We start from the raw sequence: 23,431 nt of genomic DNA, 5'->3' as shown, positions 1-23,431 counted from the left end.
TCAGCAAAGTGGGCCCAGCTTATGGAATTAATCCCTAACTTCATTTTCCCACTACTTATATCTGTTTGTTCCCTATAATTCCCCTGTCAATGACTTTGGGTCCCTAAATTCTCTTAGGATATTTGGGCATTGATTTGACCTGGATGCTTCTGTATGAGAGAGGGTGAAGTTAGGTGAAATGACGTGAAGTCCTTGTTCTCTATCAGGTACAGGCATAGACAGTTAAGGGAATTTAGCAACAAGGCAATCCAGAGATCCATGGTGGCAATTGGTGGGTGACTGAACAAAGCAAATACAGGACAGGAATTATGCTAGGACAACAATAAACAGGACAGCAAAACATCATTTTCTGTAAACAGCACAGAAGCAATTAGTATTGTCAGTCAGTCTCTTTAGACAGCAATTCATTAAAGTTTAAGGTAGGGTCCAACATGCTACTGATTAGTGAGTGGAGACCACTTAAGTCTTTAGAAAAATAAGCAAAGTTGCTATAAATACACAATGTTCAGTTTTTATAATGGCACAGGTGTCCCCTTGAGTTATATTTAAGATATCTAACGCCACCTGATTTCTGCAAAATAGCTTTTTATTAGCATTACCTCTTCATTAGTAGAGGGATCCTTTTAACTGTGTTCTTTAGGTCTGGAGATAAATATTAGAGAGTAAAAGGAAGAAAAAGAGGACTCTTTAACTTGGGGTTGAAAAGTCTCATGATCATTGGCTTTCAGATTCTACAAGTATGAGGCCTTCACCAAGAATCTTTCAATTGCCAGTGGGCAAGATTTTTTCCCCCAAAATGTCAAAGGTGAAAGCCTCAATTCTTATCCTTAAGGGCTGTAGCATCTAAATTCTAATCAAGAGACCTTTTGGTCCTTACTAGAGCGTGCTCTAGCCAAAGAACCATGAATTGTCTCAAGACTTTCCCTCAGTCACCAGGAACCTGAGGCATATAATGGAGGTAGTTTAGATAAGGTATGTAAAACCAGGCCTAACACCAAATGTTACAGGGCACTGGCCTGTCACAGAACTGAAGCAGGCTTTCACAGGCTTTCCTCTTCACCCAGATTCTTATAATCATGCTAGAAAGATTTCAGACATGTCTCTCAGAGAAACAGAAGGGACAGGAAAAGGAAAAAGAGGGACATTATCAAGGAAATAATGGGTCCTCTCAGAGAGAAAGACAACACACCCCTCCTGCCCTCCAGTTTTACTGGGGAGTCCCAGGGCTTTGCAGATAATCCTACCCAGGTTCATGTCTTAACTTTTTACTGACAGCAAGGTGACAACAGACTTTTTTTTTTTTTTTTTTTAGAATCAAGAAGAAAGGAGTTTATTTGAGTAATCCAACTTATCTCCTTTTTTTAAAATTCTTTTTTCTTAATTAATTTTTATTTATATATGACAGTGGAATGCATCATCACTAGCAATTAGAGAAATGCAAATCAAAATACTCTAAGATTTCATCTTACTCCTGTCAAAATGGCAGCTCTTATGAAGACAAACAACAATAAGTGTTGATGAGGATGTTGGGGAAAAGGGACACTCGTACACTTCTGATGGGACTGCAGATTGATGCAGCCAATATGGAAAGCAGTATGGAGATTTCTTGGAAAAATGGGAATGGAACCATCATTTGACCCAGCTATCCCTCTCCTCAGTCTATACCCAAAGGACTTAAAAGCAGCATACTACAGGGACACAGCCACATCAATGTTTGTAGCAGCACAATTCACAATAGCTAAACTGTGGAGCCAACCTAGATGCCTTTCAATAGATGAATGGATAAAAAAAAAAAAGTGGCATATATACACAATGGAATAGTATTCAGAAATAAAAGAGAACAAAATCATGGTATTTGCAGGTAAATGGATGGAATTAGAGAAGATAATGCTAAGTGAAGTTAGCCAATCCCCAAAAACCCAAATGCTGAATGTTTTCTCTGACATAAGGAGGCTGACTCATGGTGGGATAGGGAGAGGGAGCATGGGAGGAATAGATGAACTTTAGTTAGGCCAGAGGGGTGGGAGGGGAAGGAAGGGGTCATGGGGTTAGAAATGATGGTGGAATGTGATGGACAGCAGACTTTTAAGTCCCCATCCCAACTTTAATTCACTTTGGCCCTTGATGATCAGTTTTAATTGAAACTTGTTCTTATCAAATTTATGGTTAGGGTGAATTATCCTTATCTGCCTGCATTCTGGGATCTGGTCTTTGTAAGGGTCACAAAAGTGCCCTTATCTTACTAAGGGTAACTTGTAGGATTTGATTTGTTTTGATTTTTATGGACACAATACCTTTATTTTATTTCTTTTTACGTGGTGCTGAGGGTCGAACCCAGTGCCTCACACATGCTGTACCATTGAACCACAATCTCAGCCCCTAACTTGTGCTCTTTTTCATCAGCAGTTTGGTTCTGCATTTCATTTGCAGTGAACAGATTGTTTGCTGAGGAGTGTAACAAACATATTCTGTTGATCTAAGCCAGGCATGACTGCTAGTAAGTTACATTAAAAAAAAAAGAAAAAGAGAAAGCATTTGGGGTCAATGCAGTAGACCCCATTTACAGAATTATTCCCTTAACCTCATTTTCCCGTCACTCACATTTTTCTGTTCCCTATTAGTACCAGACAAGGGCTCCAGCTCCCAGAGACAGAAGATATAAATCACCAGTATCAGGAATGAAAGAAGTAATGTGGTTCTGAATTTAAAATAATAAAAAGAAAACATTTTGACAACTTTGTTTAAATGAATAAGTCCTTTGAAAGGTACAAACTATTAAACCTCACTCATGAAGAAATCGTCTAAATAGCCCTATATCTATTGAGTAAATTTAAGTTGCAGTTAAGAAACATTTCACAAAGAATTCACAGGCCCACATGGCTTCACAGGTGAAATTCATCCAGGCGTTTAAGAAAAAGGTAATAAAAATTACATAAATTCTTTCTGAAAATTGAAGAAGAGGGAATACTTCTGAATTCATTCTTTAAAGTCAATGCTACTTTGTTATCAAACCCAAAGACATTGCAGGGAAACAAAAAGTCCGGATCTCTCATGAACACAGATGCAAAAATTCTAAACAAAATTTTAGCATACAAATCTAATAATATATAAAAAGGCTAATGTATGAAGACCAAGTGGATTTATTACAAAAATGCAACTTTTAAAAAAATCAATGTAATGGTAACTTAACAAACTAAAGAAAAATCATAAGATCATCTTAATATGCAGAAAAAAATTGACAGAATCTGACATCCATTTCCAATAAAACTCAGAAAATTAAAAATTCAGAAAGCACTTCCTCAATCTATTCAAAGATATCTACAAAATAAAATAAAATAAAATAAAACCCACATAAAGAATTAATGATGCAAGACTAAATGCTTTTGCAATAAAATAAGAGGATACTTGGATATCTTCACTTATTTTTTTTCTATTAAATATTGTATCAAAGACACTATCCATTAAAATAAGACAAAAGCCACATAAACTAGAAAAGAAATAAATCATCTTTACTTGGAAATAGTGTGATAACCGATGTAGAAAATATAATAGAAAATTACATTCTTTTCACAAAAAAAATGCTGCAAAAACTAGCAAGGAAGTTTGATAAGTTTATATCATACAAGATTGAACCACAAAAAAAAACTAGCAATAAACAATTAGAAATTCAAAATTGTTTTTTATTTGCAGAGAAACAAGAAGTTCCTTTATTTCCTGTTAATTCCTTAAAAGAAAGCACAAATAGAGTGTTCTGGGTCATGAGTAATTATCGTTTTAATCAACATTGCTGTGCAGTGGACCTAATAGAAGAAAAAGTAGGCCCAAATATTCACCACATCGACTTAGGAACTGACTTCCTTAACAAGACTCCTAAAGTGCAAGAAGTAAGATAAAGAATAAACAAATGAGATGGAGTCAAACTAAAAAGCTTCTTCTCGGCAAACGAAACAATGATGTGAAAAGAGAGCTACAGAATGGGAGAAAATCTTCACCACATGCACCTCAGATAGAGCATTAATCTCCAGGATATATAAAGAATTCAAAAACCTTAACACACACACACACACACACACAAATAAATAAATAAAGTGGGCTAAGGAACTGAACAGACACTTCACAGAAGAAAAATACAATTGATCAACAAATATGAAGAAATGTTCAAAATCTCTGGTAATTAGGGAAATGCAAATCAATACTACTCTTAAGATTTCATCTCACTCCAGTCAGCATAGCAATTATCAAGAATACAAGCAATAATAAGTGTTGGTAAGGATGTGGGGGAAAAGGCACACTTATACATTGCTGGTGGGACTGCAAACTGGTGCAACTGCGATGGAAAGCAGTATGGAGAGTCTTCAGAAAACTTGGAATGGAACCACCTTTGACCCAGTTATCCCACTCCTTAATTTTTTAATTCTCTCCAAATGTTTATATATATTCAATGCAATCTCACTTGAAATTTCAGCAGTCTTTCTCATTTCTTTTCTTTTTTAGAAATTAATAAGATAATTCTGAAATTTATATGGAAACCAAAGGACCTAGAGTACCCAAAATAACTTAAAAAGAACAAAATTTGGAAATGAATATTATCTGATTTCAAGAATATTTTTAAAGCTAATAATCGAGACAGCATGGAACAGGAATAAATATATGCAAATAAGTCAATGAAATAGAATAAGAATTGAAAAATACACCTATATACATATGGACAACTGACCCTTTTTTTACATAGACGCAAAAACAATCAATGGAGAAAGAGCAAACTTTTAACAGTTTGGTGTGACAGTTCAACTTTCAAATGCCAAAGAGAGAGAGAGCGAGAGAGAGAGAGAGAGAGAGAGAGAGAGAGAGAACTTCAATTCATACCTTCTATCATATATATAAAAACTTTAAATGAATCATAGTTATAGCTATGAAACCTAAAACTTCCAGAAGAAGGTATAGAAGGAAATCTTTATGATGTTGAGATGTTTTCTCAGATGTAATAAAACTCAGAAAACTTCAATTCATATTCAAATGTTTTCTCAGATGTAACACTAAAAGCCTGATACATCAAATGACTAAAATGGAATAGTCTGTCAATATTAAGTGTTGGCAAAGATGTGGAGTAACTAGAATTTTCCCACACTGTTCATGGAAATTTTAAACGGTCAAATAAATGCTTTAGAAAACAGTTTCATAGTTTTGAAAAACTTAAACATTCACCTACCATATGACCAGTAATTCTACTGAGTAAAAGAAGTCAGATGAGAAAAACTATATGATTCCATTCATTTAAAACACCAGGAAGTGTGAATTAATCTACAGTTAAAGGAAGTAGGTGCATGGTTGCCTAAAGTGGAGAAAGGAGAGATTATAAAGAACACAAGAAACTTTGGAGGTGATGGACATTCCCATTATGTTGATTGTGGTATAGTTTTTACTACCACATTTGCAGATATATACTAAAACTTCTCTAGTCGTATTGTTTCAATTCATACAGTGTACTGTATGTCAATTATACTTCAATACAAATGTTCAAAAATCACTAGAAAAAGAAAGCAGTAAGAAAATGTCCATGAGGGCTGGGATTGTGGCTCAGCGGTAGAGCGGTTGCCTAGCAAGGGTGGGACAGGGGTTCCATCCTCAGCACCACATAAAAATAAAGGCATTGTGTTGTGTCCATCCACACCAAGAAATAAATATTTTTTAAAAATGTCCATGATTATCTGGAGAAAATGAAGTCAATATAAATGAAATAAAAAACAACAGAGATACTAAAATTAGCAGACAAAAACATTTAAATAATAATTACAAATAAATCCAATATGCCCAAGGATATAAAGCAAAATACTAATGTATTAAGGAACAAAATGAATTACATAAAAATGTAGAAATTTAATGACAAAAAAATGCAATGTCTTGCATGATAATTTCACTGGATGGGACTAAAAGCAGATTGAAAAAAAAATTGAATGCAGAGCAATTGAAACTACCCAAAATCAAATACACAGAGGAAAAGTATTTTAAAAAGTGAAAAAGACCTCAGTGATATGCTAGGGAATGATGAAGCAGACGAATGGGTAATTGGAATCCCAGGATAATAGGTAAAAAATAGGAGACAGAAGCAAATGTTAAAATAAAATAATGTCTGAAAGTTTTATAAGCACTCTACATTCACAAATATAAGACACTCAATGAACCCTGAACAGGATAAACCACATTGAGGCAAATCAATTTCTTGAAACAAGTGATAAAGAAAAAGCTTAAAAACAGATACAGAAAAGGCAAATCATATATAAAAGAATAAAAATTAAAGTCACAGACATCTCTGCAGAAATTATACAAGCCAGATGATGAAATAACATCTTTGAATTGCTGAAATTAAAAACAACAGTAAAAACAAATCTGCCAACCTGTAATTCTATATCCAGCAGAAAGTTCTTTCAAAAATGAAGGAAAAATAACTTCCTAGATTAACAAAAGCTGAGAGAATTTATCACTATTAGACCTGAATATGAAGAAATATTAAAGTTCTTCATGTGAGAGCACAACAGTATGGAAACTTAGATGTGCACAAAGAAATGAAGAGCACTAGAGATGAAAATAAACAAAGAGAATTTTTCATTTGTTAAATTTTTATTCAAAAGTCATCAATAATGCCCATTGCAGGACAAACACCTCAGTTGAAGTAGGATGATCACAGTTTCAAGGCTGATCTCAGCAACCTTAAGGAGACCCTGTCTCAAAAAAAGAAAAAAGAAAAGGAAGAAAGGGAGGGAGGAGGAAAAGAAGGAAGAGGTAGTTTAGGGATTGTATATATACATATATATGGCGATATATAATCTATGTAGTGTAAAATGTTTAGCAACTATAGCACAAAGGATAATAGAACCTGGAAGGAAATGGTTCTGAGATTCATAGATTATTTATGAAGTGGTAGATAACATTTGACTCTAGTCTATAGTAAGTTGGGGATGCATATTATAAACACTAGAGGAATCCTCCCATGCACATATCCCCGCCTCCCCAAATAGAACATATTAGCCAAGAATTAAGATTCAAAGGAATTTAAAAAATATTCAATCCAAAAGAAGCAAGAAAGAGAGGAAGAGACCAAGCACAGGTGTGAGTGCAAAAGCAGATGGGATAATAGAAAACTAAGAGCAAGGTGTAGATTTAAGCCCAGCCAAATCAATAATTAAATCAAACATAAACAGTCTACCACCAATTAAAAGACAGATTGTTAGACTGTATAAAAAGCAAGAGTCAACTCTATGTTTTCAATAGAAATTCATTTTTAATATCCAGACACATATAGGTTAAAAGTAAAAGGATAGGAAAAAATACATAATATAAACATTAGTTATTAAACAACTGGAATAGGAAAAGAAAGAGAGAAGATGAGGGGCATAGAATACAGCCTGCTTAGTTCTTATTCTTCTCTCAAAAAATGCTGTGGGAACTTCAGAAAGCACTGAAATTTCTAAGTGAAAATCTGAACTTCAGATTTCTTAAACAAAAGGAAGGCATTTCCTGCATGTTAATTTTAAAGATCTCATTCCAAACCCTCTCAAGATTGAACATGCCTTCTCATGCCAACAACAAAGGGAGGTTACTCTTATTATTGTTCATAAATTATTATTGTTGTTGTTATTATTATTATTATTATTATTATTATTTGGTACTGGAATTGAACTCAGGGGCGCTCACCCAGTGAGTCACATCCCCAGCCCTATTTTGTATTTTATTTAGAGACAGAGTCTCACTGAGTTTCTTAGAACCTCCTCACTATTGCTGAGGCTGGCTTTGAACTTGAAATCTTCCTGTCTCAGCCTCTCAAGCCAATAGGCTTACAGGCATGTGTGCCCCCACGCCTGGCTATAAATTATTTTTCATAGTGTTAGATACTGTGCCTCTTATGTTCAAACTTTCCTTACGTCAATTTTGCACATATTAAATGAATATATGGATGTAAAATTTTTTGCATAACTAGCAATGATACAATATCATCCTATTGAAGGAATTTCAAGTGTTTCAGTTAATTCACTGGGATAAGTACTATGAAAAAGTGTCTCCGGGAGGACCAAGCTCATCTTCAAGGGGTAGAAACAGAACATAGTCCCCAAATATTCTCAGTAGTGGTGTATCTAGTTTTACCCTCAGGATGATAATTTCAGAAAAGGCCTCCTTATTTCTTTATTTGTTAAATTTTTATTCAAAAGTCATCAATGGTGGAAGTCAACCTATAACCATTCTATAGTTCTGAAATATTTGAGTGATTCATATAGTACTTACCAGAAAAGAATGTTTTTTTCTTTTTTTACTTTCCCAATTCAACTATTATCAGATGAGTAAGCAATCTTCAATAAGCTAACTGGCTTTCAATATAGGAACATTCTCTGCAATGTGTTCCAAAGGTCAGAAGCAGTGGGTACAAAGAATAGTTTCATAATGCAATGTTTTATGGAGTCCTTGATAATAATTGTTTAGAAGCTTTGGATGAATCAAAATGTTATAACTCTGGTCATTTTTCTGGATCAGCTATTTATTTTTCTTGGAGAAGATTATAGAGTATCATCAAAATTTACTTACCAGAACTCAGACGTGCAAAACAAACTGTCTTATAACTAATCTCTTCATTCTCTGGGACCCATGTTTTCACTGATAGTACAGAAAAAAAATGCAAGCTTACCAATTATTTTATCAGTTTAAATCAATCTTATTCAAAAGGATAGTCTAAACTCTCTTTCTTGACTCTTTCCTTAGGACATGAAAACTGATAATATTTCCTTATATACTCAAATGCCATATTGGAAAAGGGGATAGAAAGAGAAGGCCTCTTGAAAAGAGAGGACTTCTTGAATTCACCAGACAGATGTGACCACATTTTCTGTACTAGTGTGACTTGTGAACCATTTCTTCATAATAGTCAAGATGCAGTGGATCCCAGTGGTGATATGTCCCTCGTGTGGGCTCTTACTTGCACGGCCAATCATTTGAACCTGGCTCTAACTCTCTTTGGAACTATATTTTGGGCAACCATTTCTACAGCATTCATTGTAACAGTTATTTTGATCTGTAGTATAGTGGCCCCTCTATAACTCTCCAGTCAATATCCTCAGCCATATGAGTAAGTTTAGATACCCTCTGGCCTCAAAAAGATCACAGGGACTGCCTGTACTATCTAGGCCTACTGGCCTAAGCTACTTCTATTCTATGAATTAGAACATTAGAACATTGCCTTCACAGTCATATCAATCATAAAAGGAAGAACAAACTCCTTGCGGAACTTCTTTGCATACATTTCTAAAGAACAGAGTATCTGGGAATTAACTAAGTCTCAGGGCCAATCTACAACCAATGTGGAGGGAATAAATACTACTGCTTCCTTGCTTTTAATAGGGACAGGTATGAGAGATGGTTCATACTCTCCAGAAGTTTACTCCATGGGACTTTCTTTGATCTCACACCCTGAATTGGCCTTCTTCCCTTCCAAGCATGTTTCCCCATTTTCCAGGTGGTTTTTCCTAGGAACATTACCTAAGCAACTATTCTCATAGGAAAATTTGTCTGAGGGTTATCTCCTGTCAGAAAGAGGATGGTGAAAATTAAAGACACTTGTTCTCTCTATTTGTCCTTTTCTCTCTCCTCCAAGCCTTTCTCCCTATGTTGGAAGTCCTCTCTATCCTCCCTTACTTACAACAACTGCTCTCATCAAAAGGAGTGAGAACACCAAATATTCAATCATTCAAATAAAGTTAATTCTTGCAAAATTAAACTCTATATGATTGTATATCCTCCTCTGTGAAGTGTCTGTTCAGGTCTTTGGCCCATTTGTTGATTGGGTTATTTGTTTTTTTGTTGTTTAACTTTTTGAGTTCTTTGTATACTCTGGAGATTAGGGCTCTATCTGAAGTGTGAGGGGTAAAAATTTGTTCCCAGGATGTAGGCTCCCTATTCACCTCACTTATTATTTCTCTTCCTGAGAAAAAAACTTTTTAGTTTGAATATGTCCCATTTGTTGATTCTTGATTTTAAATCTTGTACTATAGTTGTCCTATTAAGGAATTTGGAGCCCAACCCCACAAGATGGAGATTAGGGACAACTTTTTCTTCTATTAGATACAGAGTCTCTGGTTTGATTCCTAGCTCCTTGATCCATTTTGAGTTACCTTTGTGCATGGTGAGAGAAAGGGATACAATTTCATTTTGTTGCATATGGATTTCCAGTTCTCCCAGCACCATTTGTTGAAGATGCTATCCTTTCTCCATTGATGCTTTTAGCACCTTTGTCTAATATAAGGTAGTTGTAATTTTGTGGATTGGTCTCTGTGTCCTCTATTCTGTACCATTGGTCTACCCACCTGTTTTGGTACCAGTACCATGCTGTTTTTGTTACTATTGCTCTGTAGTATAGTTTAAAATCTGGTATCACTATATCATCTGTTTCACTCTTCCTGCTTAGAATTGCTTTAGCTATTCTGGGTCTTTTATTTCTCCAGATGAATTTCATGATTGCTTTTTCTATTTCTGTGAGGAATGCCATTGGGATTTTGATTGGCATTGCATTAAACCTATAGAGTACTTTTGGTAATATGGCCATTTTAATGATATTAATTCTGCCTATCCATGAACAAGGTATATCTTTTCATCTTCTAAGGTCTTCTTCAATTTCTCTCTTTAGGGTTCTGTAGTTTCGTTGTAAAGGTCTTTCACCTCTTTTATTAGGTTGATTCCAAAGTATTTTTTTTGAGGATATTGTGAATGGGGTGGTTGTCCTGATTTCCCTTTCAGAGGGTTTGTCACTGATATACAGGAATGCCTTAGACTTATGAGTGTTGATTTTATATATTTATATATTGCTTTTTTCATCCTGAATTCATTTACTAGTTCTAGAAGTTTTTTGGTAGAACCTTTTGGGTCCGTTAGGCATAGGATCATGTCATCCACAAATAGTGCTAATTTCAGTCCTTCTTTTCCTATTTTTATAACTTTAATTTCTTTTGTCTGTCTTATTGCTCTGGCCAGTGTTTCAAGAACTATGTTGAATAGGAGTGGTGAGAGAGGGCAACCCTGTCTTGTTCCAGATTTTAGAGGGAATGCCTTCAATTTTTCTCCGTTTAGAATGATGCTAGCCTGAGGCTCAGCATAAATAGCTTTTACAATGTTGAGGTAAGTTCCTCTTATCCCATAAACGGATGCTGTATTTTGTTGAATGCTTTTTCTGCGTCTATCGAGATGATCATATGGTTTTTATCTTTAAGTCTATTGATGTGGTGGATTACATTTATTGATTTCCTTATATTGAACCAGCCTTGCATCCCAGGGATGAATACTACTTGATCATGGTGCACAATCTTTTTAATATGTTTTTGTATCCGATTTGCCAGAATTTTATTGAGGATTTTTGCATCTATGTTCATTAGAGATATTGGTCTGTAGTTTTCTTTCTTTGAAGTGTCTTTATCTGGTTTAGGAATCAGGGTGATGTTGGCCTCATAGAATGAATTTGGAAGTGCTTCCTCTTTTTCTATATTGTGAAATAGCTTGAAAACTATTGGTATTAGTTCTTCTTTAAAGGTTTTGTAAAACTCTGCTGTGTACCCATCTGGTCCTGGGCTTTTCTTGGTTGGTAGTCTTTTGATGGCTTCTTCTATTTCCTCAATTGATATTGGTCTGTTTAAGCTGTGTATATCCTCTTGACTCAATCTGGGCAGATCATATGACTTAAGAAATTTATCAATGCCTTCATTATCTTCTATTTTATTGGTGTATAAGGTTTCAAAATAATTTCTAATTATCATCTGTATTTCTGTAGTGTCTGTTGTGATATTGCTTTTTTCATCCTGTATGCTAGTAATTTGAGTTCCCTCTCTTCTTCTCTTTGTTAGCATGGCTAAGGGTCTGTTGCTCTTATTTATTTTTTCGAAGAACCACTTTTAGTTTTTTCAATTTTTTCAATTGTTTCTTTTATTTCAATTTCATTGATTTCAGCTCTGATTTTAATTATTTCTTGTCTTCTACTACATTTGTTGTTGTTTTGCTCTTCTTTTTCAAGAGCTTTGAGATGAAGTGTGACATCATTTATTTGTTGGTTTTTCCTTTTTTTTTTTTTTTTTTTTTTTTTGAGGAATGAACTCCAAGCAATGAATTTTCCTCTTAGAACTGCTTTCATTGTGTCCCATAGATTCCGATATGTTGTGTCTGTGTTTTCATTTATTTCTATGAATTTTTAAATTTCCTCTTTGATGTCTTCTGTAACCCATTGATCATTCAGTAACATATTGTTCATTCTCCAAGTGAAGTAGGATTTTCCCTCCTTCTTTTATCGTTGATTTCCAGTTTCATTCCATTATAATCAGATAAGATGCATGGTGTTATCTCTACTCCTTTATAATTGCTAAGAGTGATATCAATCAACAAGTACATGAAAAAAATGCTCACCATCTCTAGCAATCAGAGAAATGCAAATTAAAACCACTCTAAGATACCATCTCACTCCAGTAAGAATGGCAGCCATTATGAAGTCAAACAATAACCAGTGCTGGCGAGGATGTAGGGAAAAAGGTACACTTGTACATTGCTGGTGGGACTGCAAATTGGTGCAGCCAATTTGGAGGGCAGTATGGAGATTCCTTGGAAAGCTGGGAATGGAACCACCATTTGACCCAGCTATTCCCCTTCTCAGACTATACCCAAAAGACCTAAAAAGAGCATACTACATGGACACAGCTACATCAATGTTCATAGCAGCACAATTTACAATAACTAGACTGTGGAACCAACCTAGGTTCCCTTCAACAGATGAATGGATAAAAAAAATGTGGCATTTATACACAATGGAATATTACTCAGCACTAAAAATAACAAAATCATGGCATTTGCAGGGAAATGGATGGCACTAGAGCAGATTACGCTAAGCGAAGTTAGCCAATCCCTAATAAACAAATGCCGAATGTCTTCTCTGATATAAGGGAGGTGACTCAAAACATAGTAGGGAAGAAGAGCATGAGAAGAAGATTACCATGAAACAAGGAAAAGAGGTGAGAGGGAATGGGAGGGAGAAGGGGAATTACACGGAAGATGGAAGGAGACCCTCATGATTTCACAAAATACATATGCGATGGTGTGAGGGGGGAGGGAAGAAAAAAAGAGAGAGAGAGAGATAAGTGTCACAGTAGAATGGGTAGAGAGAGGTGATGGGAGGGGAGGTGAGGGGGGATAGGGAGAGCAGCAGAATACAACTGACACTAGGATTGCTGTATGTATGCACATGGATGTATAACCAATGTGATCCTGCAATGTGTACATGTGGAAAAATGAGAATTCATACCCTATTGGATTCAAATGTATGATATGTCAAGATCATTGTATTGTCTTGAGCAACTAATTAAAAAAAACTCTATATGAATGTGATAATAACTCCTCACTTCCCTGGTGCTGAGAGCCACAGCTGAGTTGGAATGGCCCCTGGCGTTTTGCCAATAGTTTTGGTTGACAGGCAAGGCATTACTATCCGCCTCGGTCGCTACTTTGGAGTTCTCATGCTACTTTGGAGTTCTCGTGGGGATTCCCGGAGAGTTCCCATTGGTTGGGGAAGTGAAGGAGGAGGGATTTCCGGAGGAGATTTTCCGGTGGCTGGTTCCTGGACGAGCCGCGTGGGGTTTGGGATAGTTCCCGGGAGCGTGTGTGCAGTGTGCTGGTGGAGTTCAGAAAAAAAGTTTGTTCCTGCTTCAGTGGCTCATGATTTGTGCCCAGCCAGACTGCGGCATTTGGCGGCCCGTGCGGGGAACGCCTGAAGCTCGGGGGTAAGTGAAATTGCTCGTCCCTAAGGGAAGGCTAGAGAACGGGTGACCATTTCAAAAAACAATGTGTTCTTGTTTTGATTTGTTTTGTTTTTGTTTCAAGCTGCCTATCCCTAGAACTTTCTCAGGCAAACTGGGAAAAATGGTTGGCTCAAGGTTTGAAGTTGTTTGCCCCTGAGGAAAAGATAGAAATAGACCACAAATGCACATGTCAAGAAAATAGGAAAATTGATACAATGATTTTTTTGTTCTGTTTTTGTTTCATTCTGTTTTGGTTTGGTTTTGTGTTATCTTATTGGGTTGCGTTATCTTTATAGTAGATTAGAAATTAGTAAAAAACAAACCGAAAGAGTGTTAAGTAAATTGTTAGAGGTTCAGACCATGGAGAAAGACATTTTAGATCAAGTAAAAGAGAAGGTCTCTTGAGCTAGTCAGATAGAGGAAGAAAATTTAAAGGAAGAAAGCTTAGAGGAGAAACAGCTATTAGGGAAAAAGCTACAACAGGAGGCTGCTACTAACACCGTTCTATCACCAGAGGGCATAATTCAACCAACAGCTCCACCTATAGAGACAGCTGAGTGGCCCTCAACCCCCGTAGTTGATAGATGGGATCCTGAGACAGGACCTCAAAGATTAGCATGCCCTGTACTTGACCAGAGGGAGTGCAGGATTGGACATCTGCGCCTCCGCCAGAGCAGTACTAACTCCAGAGATGGGAGTTCAAATCATTCCCACAGGAGTAAAAGGACCTCTTCCCCAAGGAACAGTAGGCTTATTGTTAGGACACAGTTCTTCTACTCTAAAAGGACTTATGATAAGTCCTGGGGTAATTGATCCCGATTATGAAGGTGAAATAAAAATTATAGCTAGTTCTCCAGAGGGTATATCAGTAATTTCACCAGGAGATAGAATAGCACAGTTATTAATAATACCCAGCCTACATGATAAATTTTCCAGTAGTAGTATAGAAAGAGGTTCCAGGGGATTAGGCTCCACAGGTGTAGATTGGGCTATGCTGTCTTTAAATTTAGATTCTCGCCCAATGCTAAAACTAAATATTCAAGGACATGAATTTAATGAGCTACTGGATACAGGTGGAGACCTTAGAATCATATCTCGTCAAGAAGGCCAAAACATTGGCCATTACAACAAGCCACTCAAACGCTTCGAGGCCTAGGAGTGGCGACTAATCCCCATAGAAGTGCAATGGTATTAGATTGGAAGGATCCTGAAGGATGTGAAGGAATTATACAGCCATATATATTGGATCATCTTCCTATAAATTTATGGGGATGAGATGTCCTAGATCAATTAGGTTTGACATTAACAAATAACATCAATCCAAATGTGCCCACTATTAGGGCTAGACAAGGTTTCAGGAAAGAAAAAAGATTAGGAGAACAAGAACAAGGTATAGCAGCACCAATTCAAATAGATCAAGGAATAAATAGACTTGGATTGGGTTTTAAGAAGGGGTCACTGAGGCAATAAAAATTACTTGGAAATCAGAAAGATCACTATGGGTTCCTCAGTGGCCCCTGACTAAAGAAAAGATACAAGTAGCCCATGACCTGGTCAAACAACAATTAGCGGAGGGACATATACAACCTTCCATATCTCCCTATAATACTCCCATTTTTGTCATTAAAAAGAAATCTGGTAAATGGAGATTATTGCAAGATTTAAGAGCCATTAATAATGAGATGGTTATTATGGGACCTGCTCAATCGGGGATTCCTCAATTGTCTGCTTTGTCAAAAACCTGGTACATTTTAGCTATAGATATTAAAGATTGTTTTTTTTTTTCAAATCCAATTCATCCTGAGGATAGTCCACGTTTTGCTATCCCTGCACTGAATCATGAAGGTCCTGATCAGAGATATGAATGGAAAGTACTCCCTCAAGGGATGGCTAACAGCCCAACTATGTGTCAAATTTATGTTAACAAAGCAATCCAGCCACTTAGAAATCAAAATCCTGAACTACAAATATTTCACTATATGGATGATGTATTGTTAGCACACAAAGTTAAAAACACATTGCTAGAATGTTATGCCACACTTACAAATTTATTAAAAAATTATAATCTAGAGATAGCAATAGATAAAGTACAATTAAATTTTCCAATTAATTATTTAGGAGTTCTATTATCCTCAACCATGGTCCATCCACCAAAAATTCAAATACGAGTAGATCAACTCAAATTACTTAATGACTTTCAAAAGTTATTAGGAGACATAAATTGGATAAGGCCTTATCTAGGCATTCCAACAGGAGAGTTGGGACCTTTATTTGATATCCTAAAAGGTCCATCAGATCCAAATTCACCCCGCATGTTAACGCCTGAAGCAAGAAAGGCATTAAAAATTATTGAAACATATATGGAAAATATGCATTTGGATAGAATTGATATAAGTTTGCCTTTATTATTTATTGTACTACCAACAAAAAATATTCCTACAGGAATATTTTAGCAAGAAGGCCCATTATTGTGGATACATTTATCTTATTCTCCTAACACTATTCTTACTAGGTATCCTGAGGCTGTAGGACAATTAATACTCAAAGGAATAAAAGCAGCAAAGGGAGTGTTTGGAATTTCTCCCAATAAAATTATTACTCCATATACTATGGATCAAATTGATGAGTTAGCTAATGAGTTAAATACTTGGGCAATAATCATGTGTAAATATAATGTTTCATTTGATAATCATTTACCATCTAATCCTTTATTGTCTTTTTGGTCTTCGCATCCTGTAGTGTTTCCAAAAATGACAAGAAAAACACCTATCATGAATGCTCCAAATGTATTCACTGATGGGTCAAATAATGGTACAGCAGCAGTAGTTACCCCTGATCAAACTTTTACATTTTTAGTACCCAAACAATCAGCTCAAAAGGTAGAGCTTAATGCAGTATTACAAGCTTTTGTGATGTTTAAAGATTCTGTATTTAATTTATTTTCTGATAGTCAGTATATAGTTAATGCTATAGTATCCCTTGAATATGCTAATAGGATTTCTCCTTCCTCTACTGTTTTCTCTTTGTTTTCCACTATACAAAGTCTAATCTGGGAAAGAAAAGATCCATTCTTTATAGGACATATCAGAGCACATGCAGGATTGCCTGGAGCCCTTAGTTTGGGCAATGATTTAGCAGATAAAACTACACATGACATACATATTTTCTCTACACTAGAAGAAGCAACAAATTTTCATAAAAGGTTCCATGTCAATGCTAATACTTTACAAAAGCATTTTAAAATAACTAAGGAACAAGCTAGATAAATAATAAAACAATGTCAAAATTGTGTGACATTTTTACCACAAGTTAATCTTGGAGTCAATCCTAGAGTATTGATACCTAACCATATTTGGCAGATGGACGTCACACACTTGCCAGAATTTGGAAAATTAAAATATTTGCATAATGTTACAGATGATACTTCTTCCAGATTTTTGATGGGTTCCCTTCATGCTGGAGAAAAAACTAAAGATATTATAGCTCATTGCTTACAAAATTTTGCCACTGTGGGTGTTGCAAAACAGTTAAAAACAGATAATGGTCCTGGCTATACCTCTACCTCTTTCAAACAATTTTGCTCATCATTTGGCATTACTCACATAACAGAAATTTCATACAATCCTCAGGGACAGGGCATAGTTGAAAGAGCTCAGCAAACTATTAAAATGTACTTATTAAAGCAAAAAGAGGGAATTGGAAAGGGGTATATATCCCCCAAAGATAAACTTAAAATAATGCTTTTTACTCTAAACTTTTTAAATTTGGATTCATCAGGGCTTAGAGCTGCGGAAAGGCATATGTATCCAAAAAATGTACATAAGCCTAAGGTACTTTGGAAGGATATTCTAACAGGACAATGGAAAGGTCCTGACCCAGTGATTGTCTGGAGTCAGGGTTCTGTTTGTGTGTTTCCACAGGGAGAACAGCAGCCGATTTGGATTCCAGAGAGACTAACCAAAGCGATTTCTACAGACCAAAAAGAAGATGATTTGACTCAAATCCATAATAGCTGATATCTAGAACTCCAGCTTGGCTATTCTTACATCTGTGACAGTGATTAACCAGGATGCTTTTTTCAATATCTATTTTATTATTGCATTTTTCCACATCATAAATTTCTATTTTATTTTTTGAGCTCATACAGACCTAGGTTAATGTTTTTCTGATCAGTTTTATTTTTTGACTGTGGAGTTTTTAAACATTGCAATGGAGATTTCACCTGTGTAAAGCTACAAGGTCTTTACTATTGTCTTATGTGTTGCATGTTTGTGTGTACACTTGTGTTTTGTGTTGTATGTCTGTGTGTGTGTGTATGTCCATATATCATATGGACATGAAAAAATGGATCCGAATTTTTTTTTATTCACGTGATTTAAATGGTTTAATTTAAATTGGGTAAACAGCTGTTGAGGATTGTTTTAATATGTGAACAAATAAAGAGGTTAACAGATCTGTTTGTTTACTTTCACCTTTCCTTTTCATTATATTTAGTAATTCTGTTCAGGATAATGTAAATTGGTCAGAAAATTGCTTTCTTTTAGTACCATTTGGAATGTTACATAATTTTTTTTTAGCATCATTGCCAGAATTCCTATCTTCATCCCAGTGCAGGTGAAGACAAAGATAAAACCAAACTACAGCTTCTTTGATAGTTATCACAACAAACTGTATAAACTGATGCATCAATGAATAATAACTCAACAAGTAATGCTCAATCAAGGATTCGATTTACTTTGGGAGGAAATGGACATATTGATAGATTCCTCTGCTTTGAACTGCTTGCAGAACTTGCCTGGACTATATATCACTTTTATACATTGTTAACTATCTGTTGGTGCAGCGAATTGTGGTAATGCTGGAGTATCTTTGCTGATGGTGTCACCGGTGGTATAATTTTTCAAAGGAGCCGTCAATTGGCTTAGTGTCGTGGCATTTCTGTATCCTCCTCCCTTCTGCTAGTGATGGCCAAGTTTGGGGGCCAACAGAGGTGAGGCAAAGAACCTCACCCCCCCACTGGTGCAAAGGCCTATCCACAAGTATGGCTGTATGCTAGACCGGTAGTCAGTGACAGGTATGATCCAATTGCAGTGGTACCAACCTAAGACAGGAGGCTGATGCCTAGAGGTCAGCTCATCCGATGACGGGTAAGGACCATATGTTGTATTGGACAACCTAACAGGCACGGTCCCTAAGCCACATTGCTTGTTGTTTAATTAAACAGAAGGGTGAAGATGCTGAGAGCCACAGCTGAGTCAGAATGGCCCCTGGCATTTTGCCAATAGTTCTGGTTGACAGGCGAGGCATTACTATTCACCTTGGCCGCTACTTTGGAGTTCTCACACTACTTTGGAGTTCTCATGGGGATTCCTGGGGATTCCCGGAGAGTTCCCATTGGTTGGGGAAGTGGAGGAGGAGGGATTTCCGGAGGAGATATTTCTGGTGGCTGGTTCCTGGACGAGTCGCATGGGGTTCGGGATAGTTCCCGGGGAGCGTGTGTGGAGTGTGCTGGTGGAGTTCAGAAATAAAGTTTGTTCCTGCTTCAGTGGCTCGTGATTTGTGCCCAGCCAGACTGTAGCACCCTGGCCCCTGGTTTGTTCCTGTCTGGGACCTTTCAGACTCAAATCTAGGAATTTGACAGTTTTAATGTTTAGATAATGAGGGGGCTGTTTGCTGCCAACAATGATGACCTGACCTATAATAGCTGGTATCACTGCCCAAGCTGTGCACCTCCTTTCTCACTTAATTCTTACAATATTCTAAAAGTTGACTGCCGCAGTCTGGCTGGGCACACAATCACGAGCCACCACACAGCTTGTAGATTCAAACAGCAACTCTTTATTCCCGAACTCACACCAGCTGTCTACAATCACGTTCTGGGGAAATCCACATTCTCTGCCCAAATCCACATCCACTGGGCTTCTCTCTCCCAAAATATACTGTCTGAATCCCGTGAGAACTCAGGGGGAACTCAGGCAGCAGGATACGCCCTATTCCCAGCAGGAATAATCTTAAACCTGGAACGCCCTAAACCCGATTATCCTAAACCGGGAACACCCTAATCCGCCCTGGTCCTTGAGCAAGGTCACCTACATTCAATGTCACTGCAACATGGGGTACACTGGCAAGGAAATTGTCATACCTACTTGGCTAATGGCTCCCAGCAGTTGACAGTTATTATATCTATTCCATGAAATGAATGAATGAGAAAACTGACTCACAGAGGCTAAGAAACTGGCTTAATTCACACAGCTCAGTTTCAAATACAGATCTGTTGGGATCCCCAAATTTGCCATACCAGGTTCTTCATGACCTTGGCTTCATGTTTAACTACAGCTGTCTTTTCCTGGTGATTTCAAATGCAAAGACCAAAGGGACAACTTCTTGGCTACATCTCTTCCAAAACACCACAAGTTTGAAACTCTACCTCAATTTTTTATATTCATTTTATTTTTTAGTTGTAGTTGGACACAATACATTTTATTTATTTATTTAAATGTGGTGTTGAGGATCAAACCCAGGGCCTTGCACATGTTAGATGTGTTAAATGAACACTCTACCACTAAGCCACAACCCCAGCCCCTCTACCTCAATTTTAATGTTCTGAAAGCACGGTTTCTACTTATTGTTAGAGTTGATTGGCACAAGAGAGAAATGTATTCCTTTACCATGTTTGCTACTTTGTCTGAGTCATACTCCCACTAAGACAGAGGGAAGGAAAGAAGGAAGGAAGGAAGGGAGGGAGGGGATATGGATGAACAAATTAAGATTTACTGGGTGGCAAAACAAAATATTGTCAGATATCTATGCAGAATTTCTATTTTTTTCTCTGAAAGATCTTGCACCCTGAAATACAGTTATTTCGATAGGTCTACATGTGTATGAGTTGGGTAAGACATCATCCTAATGAGAAAATTTTGAGGCTATTTTTCAAGTATTAATGCATTTTTGAAAACAAACAAACAAACAAACAAGCATACTGTCCTTAAAAACAAAACTTACAGATTACATATCCACTAAGGCAGGTCATTAAACTTATTTAAAAACCTTTGAAACTGGAAAAGAAATTGCAAGAGATTGTTTAGACGGTGATTTAATAGGTTCACTGTCCCCCCTTCCCAGAACCTCTGAGAACATTTTCTCTAATAACAATGGGTAAAGTACATGCAGTCCTATAATCCACAAATGCTCCTCCACTGAATGAATAAAGGATAAGATGGCAGGTTAAAAAAAAAATAGATAAACTGTTTCCTTTGTTCCATATATGCCACTTCCCCATTGTTCTCTGGTTTTCAGTAATGTGATGGCAGAGTAAGGAAGGGATGATTTTTTTTTTAAACAGGGCTGGAAATACCCCCTTTGGGAGACATTATCTCAAAGGAGTGGAAAAGGAACACAAGTTCTTTGTGTGGGCTTGAAACTCAGAGAGGACGTGTCTTGTCATCGCTTTTATTTATTTAGTTTTTCCCAGAAGAGGAATCTCAGAAGTACCCATTTCTGACGTTCTGCAGAGCTTGACAAAATACAGAAAGGGTAGGAGAAGATGCTACTTGCCAGGGGATGAGTGCCCCAGACAGTAGTGGAAGGGGATGAATCCCAAAGTTGTGGAGAGCAAGCCTTAGCAGAAAACCAAAGGACCTGGAAACAAACAACCCTGATGTGGGTATATTTGTTGCAAGAGCAGCTCTTAAAAAGTGACCCGAAAAAGAGGCAGAGCAGGGAAGTGAGCACCTAGAGCGCTCTGGGTAGGGAAGAACCTCAGAAAGAGAAGGGCGCTTTAACCCTACGCTACTCCAACTTTAATACCCACAAAACCCAAGAATTTCGTTAAAATTTTCGTTAAAATCCCAAGATTCTGAGCTCCTTGGTTAGGAGTAGAGCCTGAGAATCTGCATTTCCAACAAACTTCCAAGTATTACAGCGGCTGTTGGTCAAAGCACCAATCTTTGAGTAGCAAGGGATTTTTCGGGAGTAGGAGGGTGAAGAAATTCTGGGCTGGAGAGAAAGGGGCTTTCTGAAGAAAACGATGAACATTTGGGGTGGCAGAGACCTCAAATTAGATGGGCAGGATAGGGAAGAAAACTAATCAGAGGAGGAACTTAGGTCTGGAAACTTTAACTCCTAGCAGTTTCAGGAGGAAATGAGAGAAAGGAGGCGTTCGTCCTCTGGCTCTGGAAGAAAAAGTCCAAGAGGCAAATGCCTATGAAAAGGGCAGGAAGTGAACACCTGGACACTATGGGCAGCTGGATCTGCAGCCTGCTCCAAGACGCAGAGGAGGGACACAGGGGATTTGGGCTAGGCAGCCCTTACCTGCGCTCGCCCTGGTCGGTGTACGTGTTGAGGAAGAGCCCCTCCCTGACTTCCTGGAATATTGGGCCAGAGAAGCTGAGGTGCAGTTCATAGCGGCTACCAGACTGTAGAGCTTCACCGAGTTCCAGCACAACATATTGAGTGTCCATAGCAAACCACACGTCATGCACCGGCACGCGGCCCACGGTGTCATTCCTAGTGCCTGGGGACAGGGGACCCCGCACTTCAGCGCGATCGTAGTCCAAGAAGAGGCTGTGCAGCAGCAGTCTCTTAGTGGACACCGCGCAGCGCACCGTGATGTTCACTCGACCACTGAATCGCAACAACTGCACGGAGAGCTTATCGGGCTGCAGCCGGGGCCACAGTTCCAGATCATAGTGAAGCGGCACCAGCCAGGGTGGCAGGCGCAGCTGGTCCCAGGGGCCCGGAGGTCGCCAGTCTTGCGAGGTGGCTGTCACCTGCGGCTCACTTGTAGGGACGGGTTCCTGCGTTGACGATGGCCCCTCCTGCCCGAGGGGAGAGAAGGACGCGGCGTTTGGGACCTCTAGGCTACGCCGATCCGACGGCGGGACACGCGCGCAGTGGCCATACAGAGAAGCTAACACTGCCAGAGCCAGCAGGAGTGCGGCAGCCAGCCCCGCCAGCAGCAGGGCCACCGCACGGCTCACATAGAAGCCAGAGCTGGAGGGGGGTTCCATAACGCGAGTGTGGCGCTGGCGAGATAGGATACTCGAGATAGCAGAAGAGACACAATCCCCAGCGAGGGTATTGGTTGGTGGGACCCCCCACACTCTCCGCCCTTTCTCTCTTGTACTACCCTCCTCCTCGAGAAGCCTAAGAGAACTGCGACAAAAGAAAGTGATTGGGACCAGGGCTTCCCCCTCCCAGTTAATCAGATCCAGGTCCCAGCCTACCCAACCCGCCCCACCAGATCGCTGGGAAGAGGCGGACCGGGCGCACCAAGATGCGCGCCCCTGGGGGTCCAAAGTGAATGACCACGCAGAAGAAGCATTCGGGATAAGTGCAGGAGGGAGCTGTAGAACCAAACTCTAATCTGGACCTTTTCGAGGAGTTCAGAATTGCTGGGGTGATACCAAGCTTGACCACGATGAGCTCCCGGCAATAAAATTTTTTTGGCCACCAGCTTGGGCCTCGTGTGCTGGCGAGGAGTCGAGGACAGGAATATTTGGGGAAACGCTTTGAAATGACCCTGAGAGAGGCAACTGCGCTTTCATAATATCTGAAGCCAAAACTATGGCCCCCAAATTGGCCTCCTGAATTAAGACAGGATGCATGAGGCTGGAACAGAGAAT

At 38.2% G+C, this 23,431-nt stretch overlaps 1 protein-coding gene across 1 annotated transcript in view; it reads right to left on the bottom strand.

Moving 5' to 3' along the window:
• Lvrn (laeverin) overlaps nucleotides 1-22,816 on the bottom strand; it is an 85,551-nt gene extending 62,735 nt beyond the window's left edge. The window contains exon 1 of the mRNA XM_027941124.2: nucleotides 22,119-22,816. Coding sequence (XP_027796925.2) covers nucleotides 22,119-22,816 — 698 coding nt within the window. The remainder of the gene's footprint in view (nucleotides 1-22,118) is intronic.
• Nucleotides 22,817-23,431: the final 615 nt, after the last annotated feature.

Source organism: Marmota flaviventris, chromosome 5, assembly GCF_047511675.1.
Source record: "Marmota flaviventris isolate mMarFla1 chromosome 5, mMarFla1.hap1, whole genome shotgun sequence".
NCBI classification, from domain to species: domain Eukaryota; kingdom Metazoa; phylum Chordata; class Mammalia; order Rodentia; family Sciuridae; genus Marmota; species Marmota flaviventris.
This window is presented reverse-complemented; position numbering and strand designations above follow the sequence as displayed.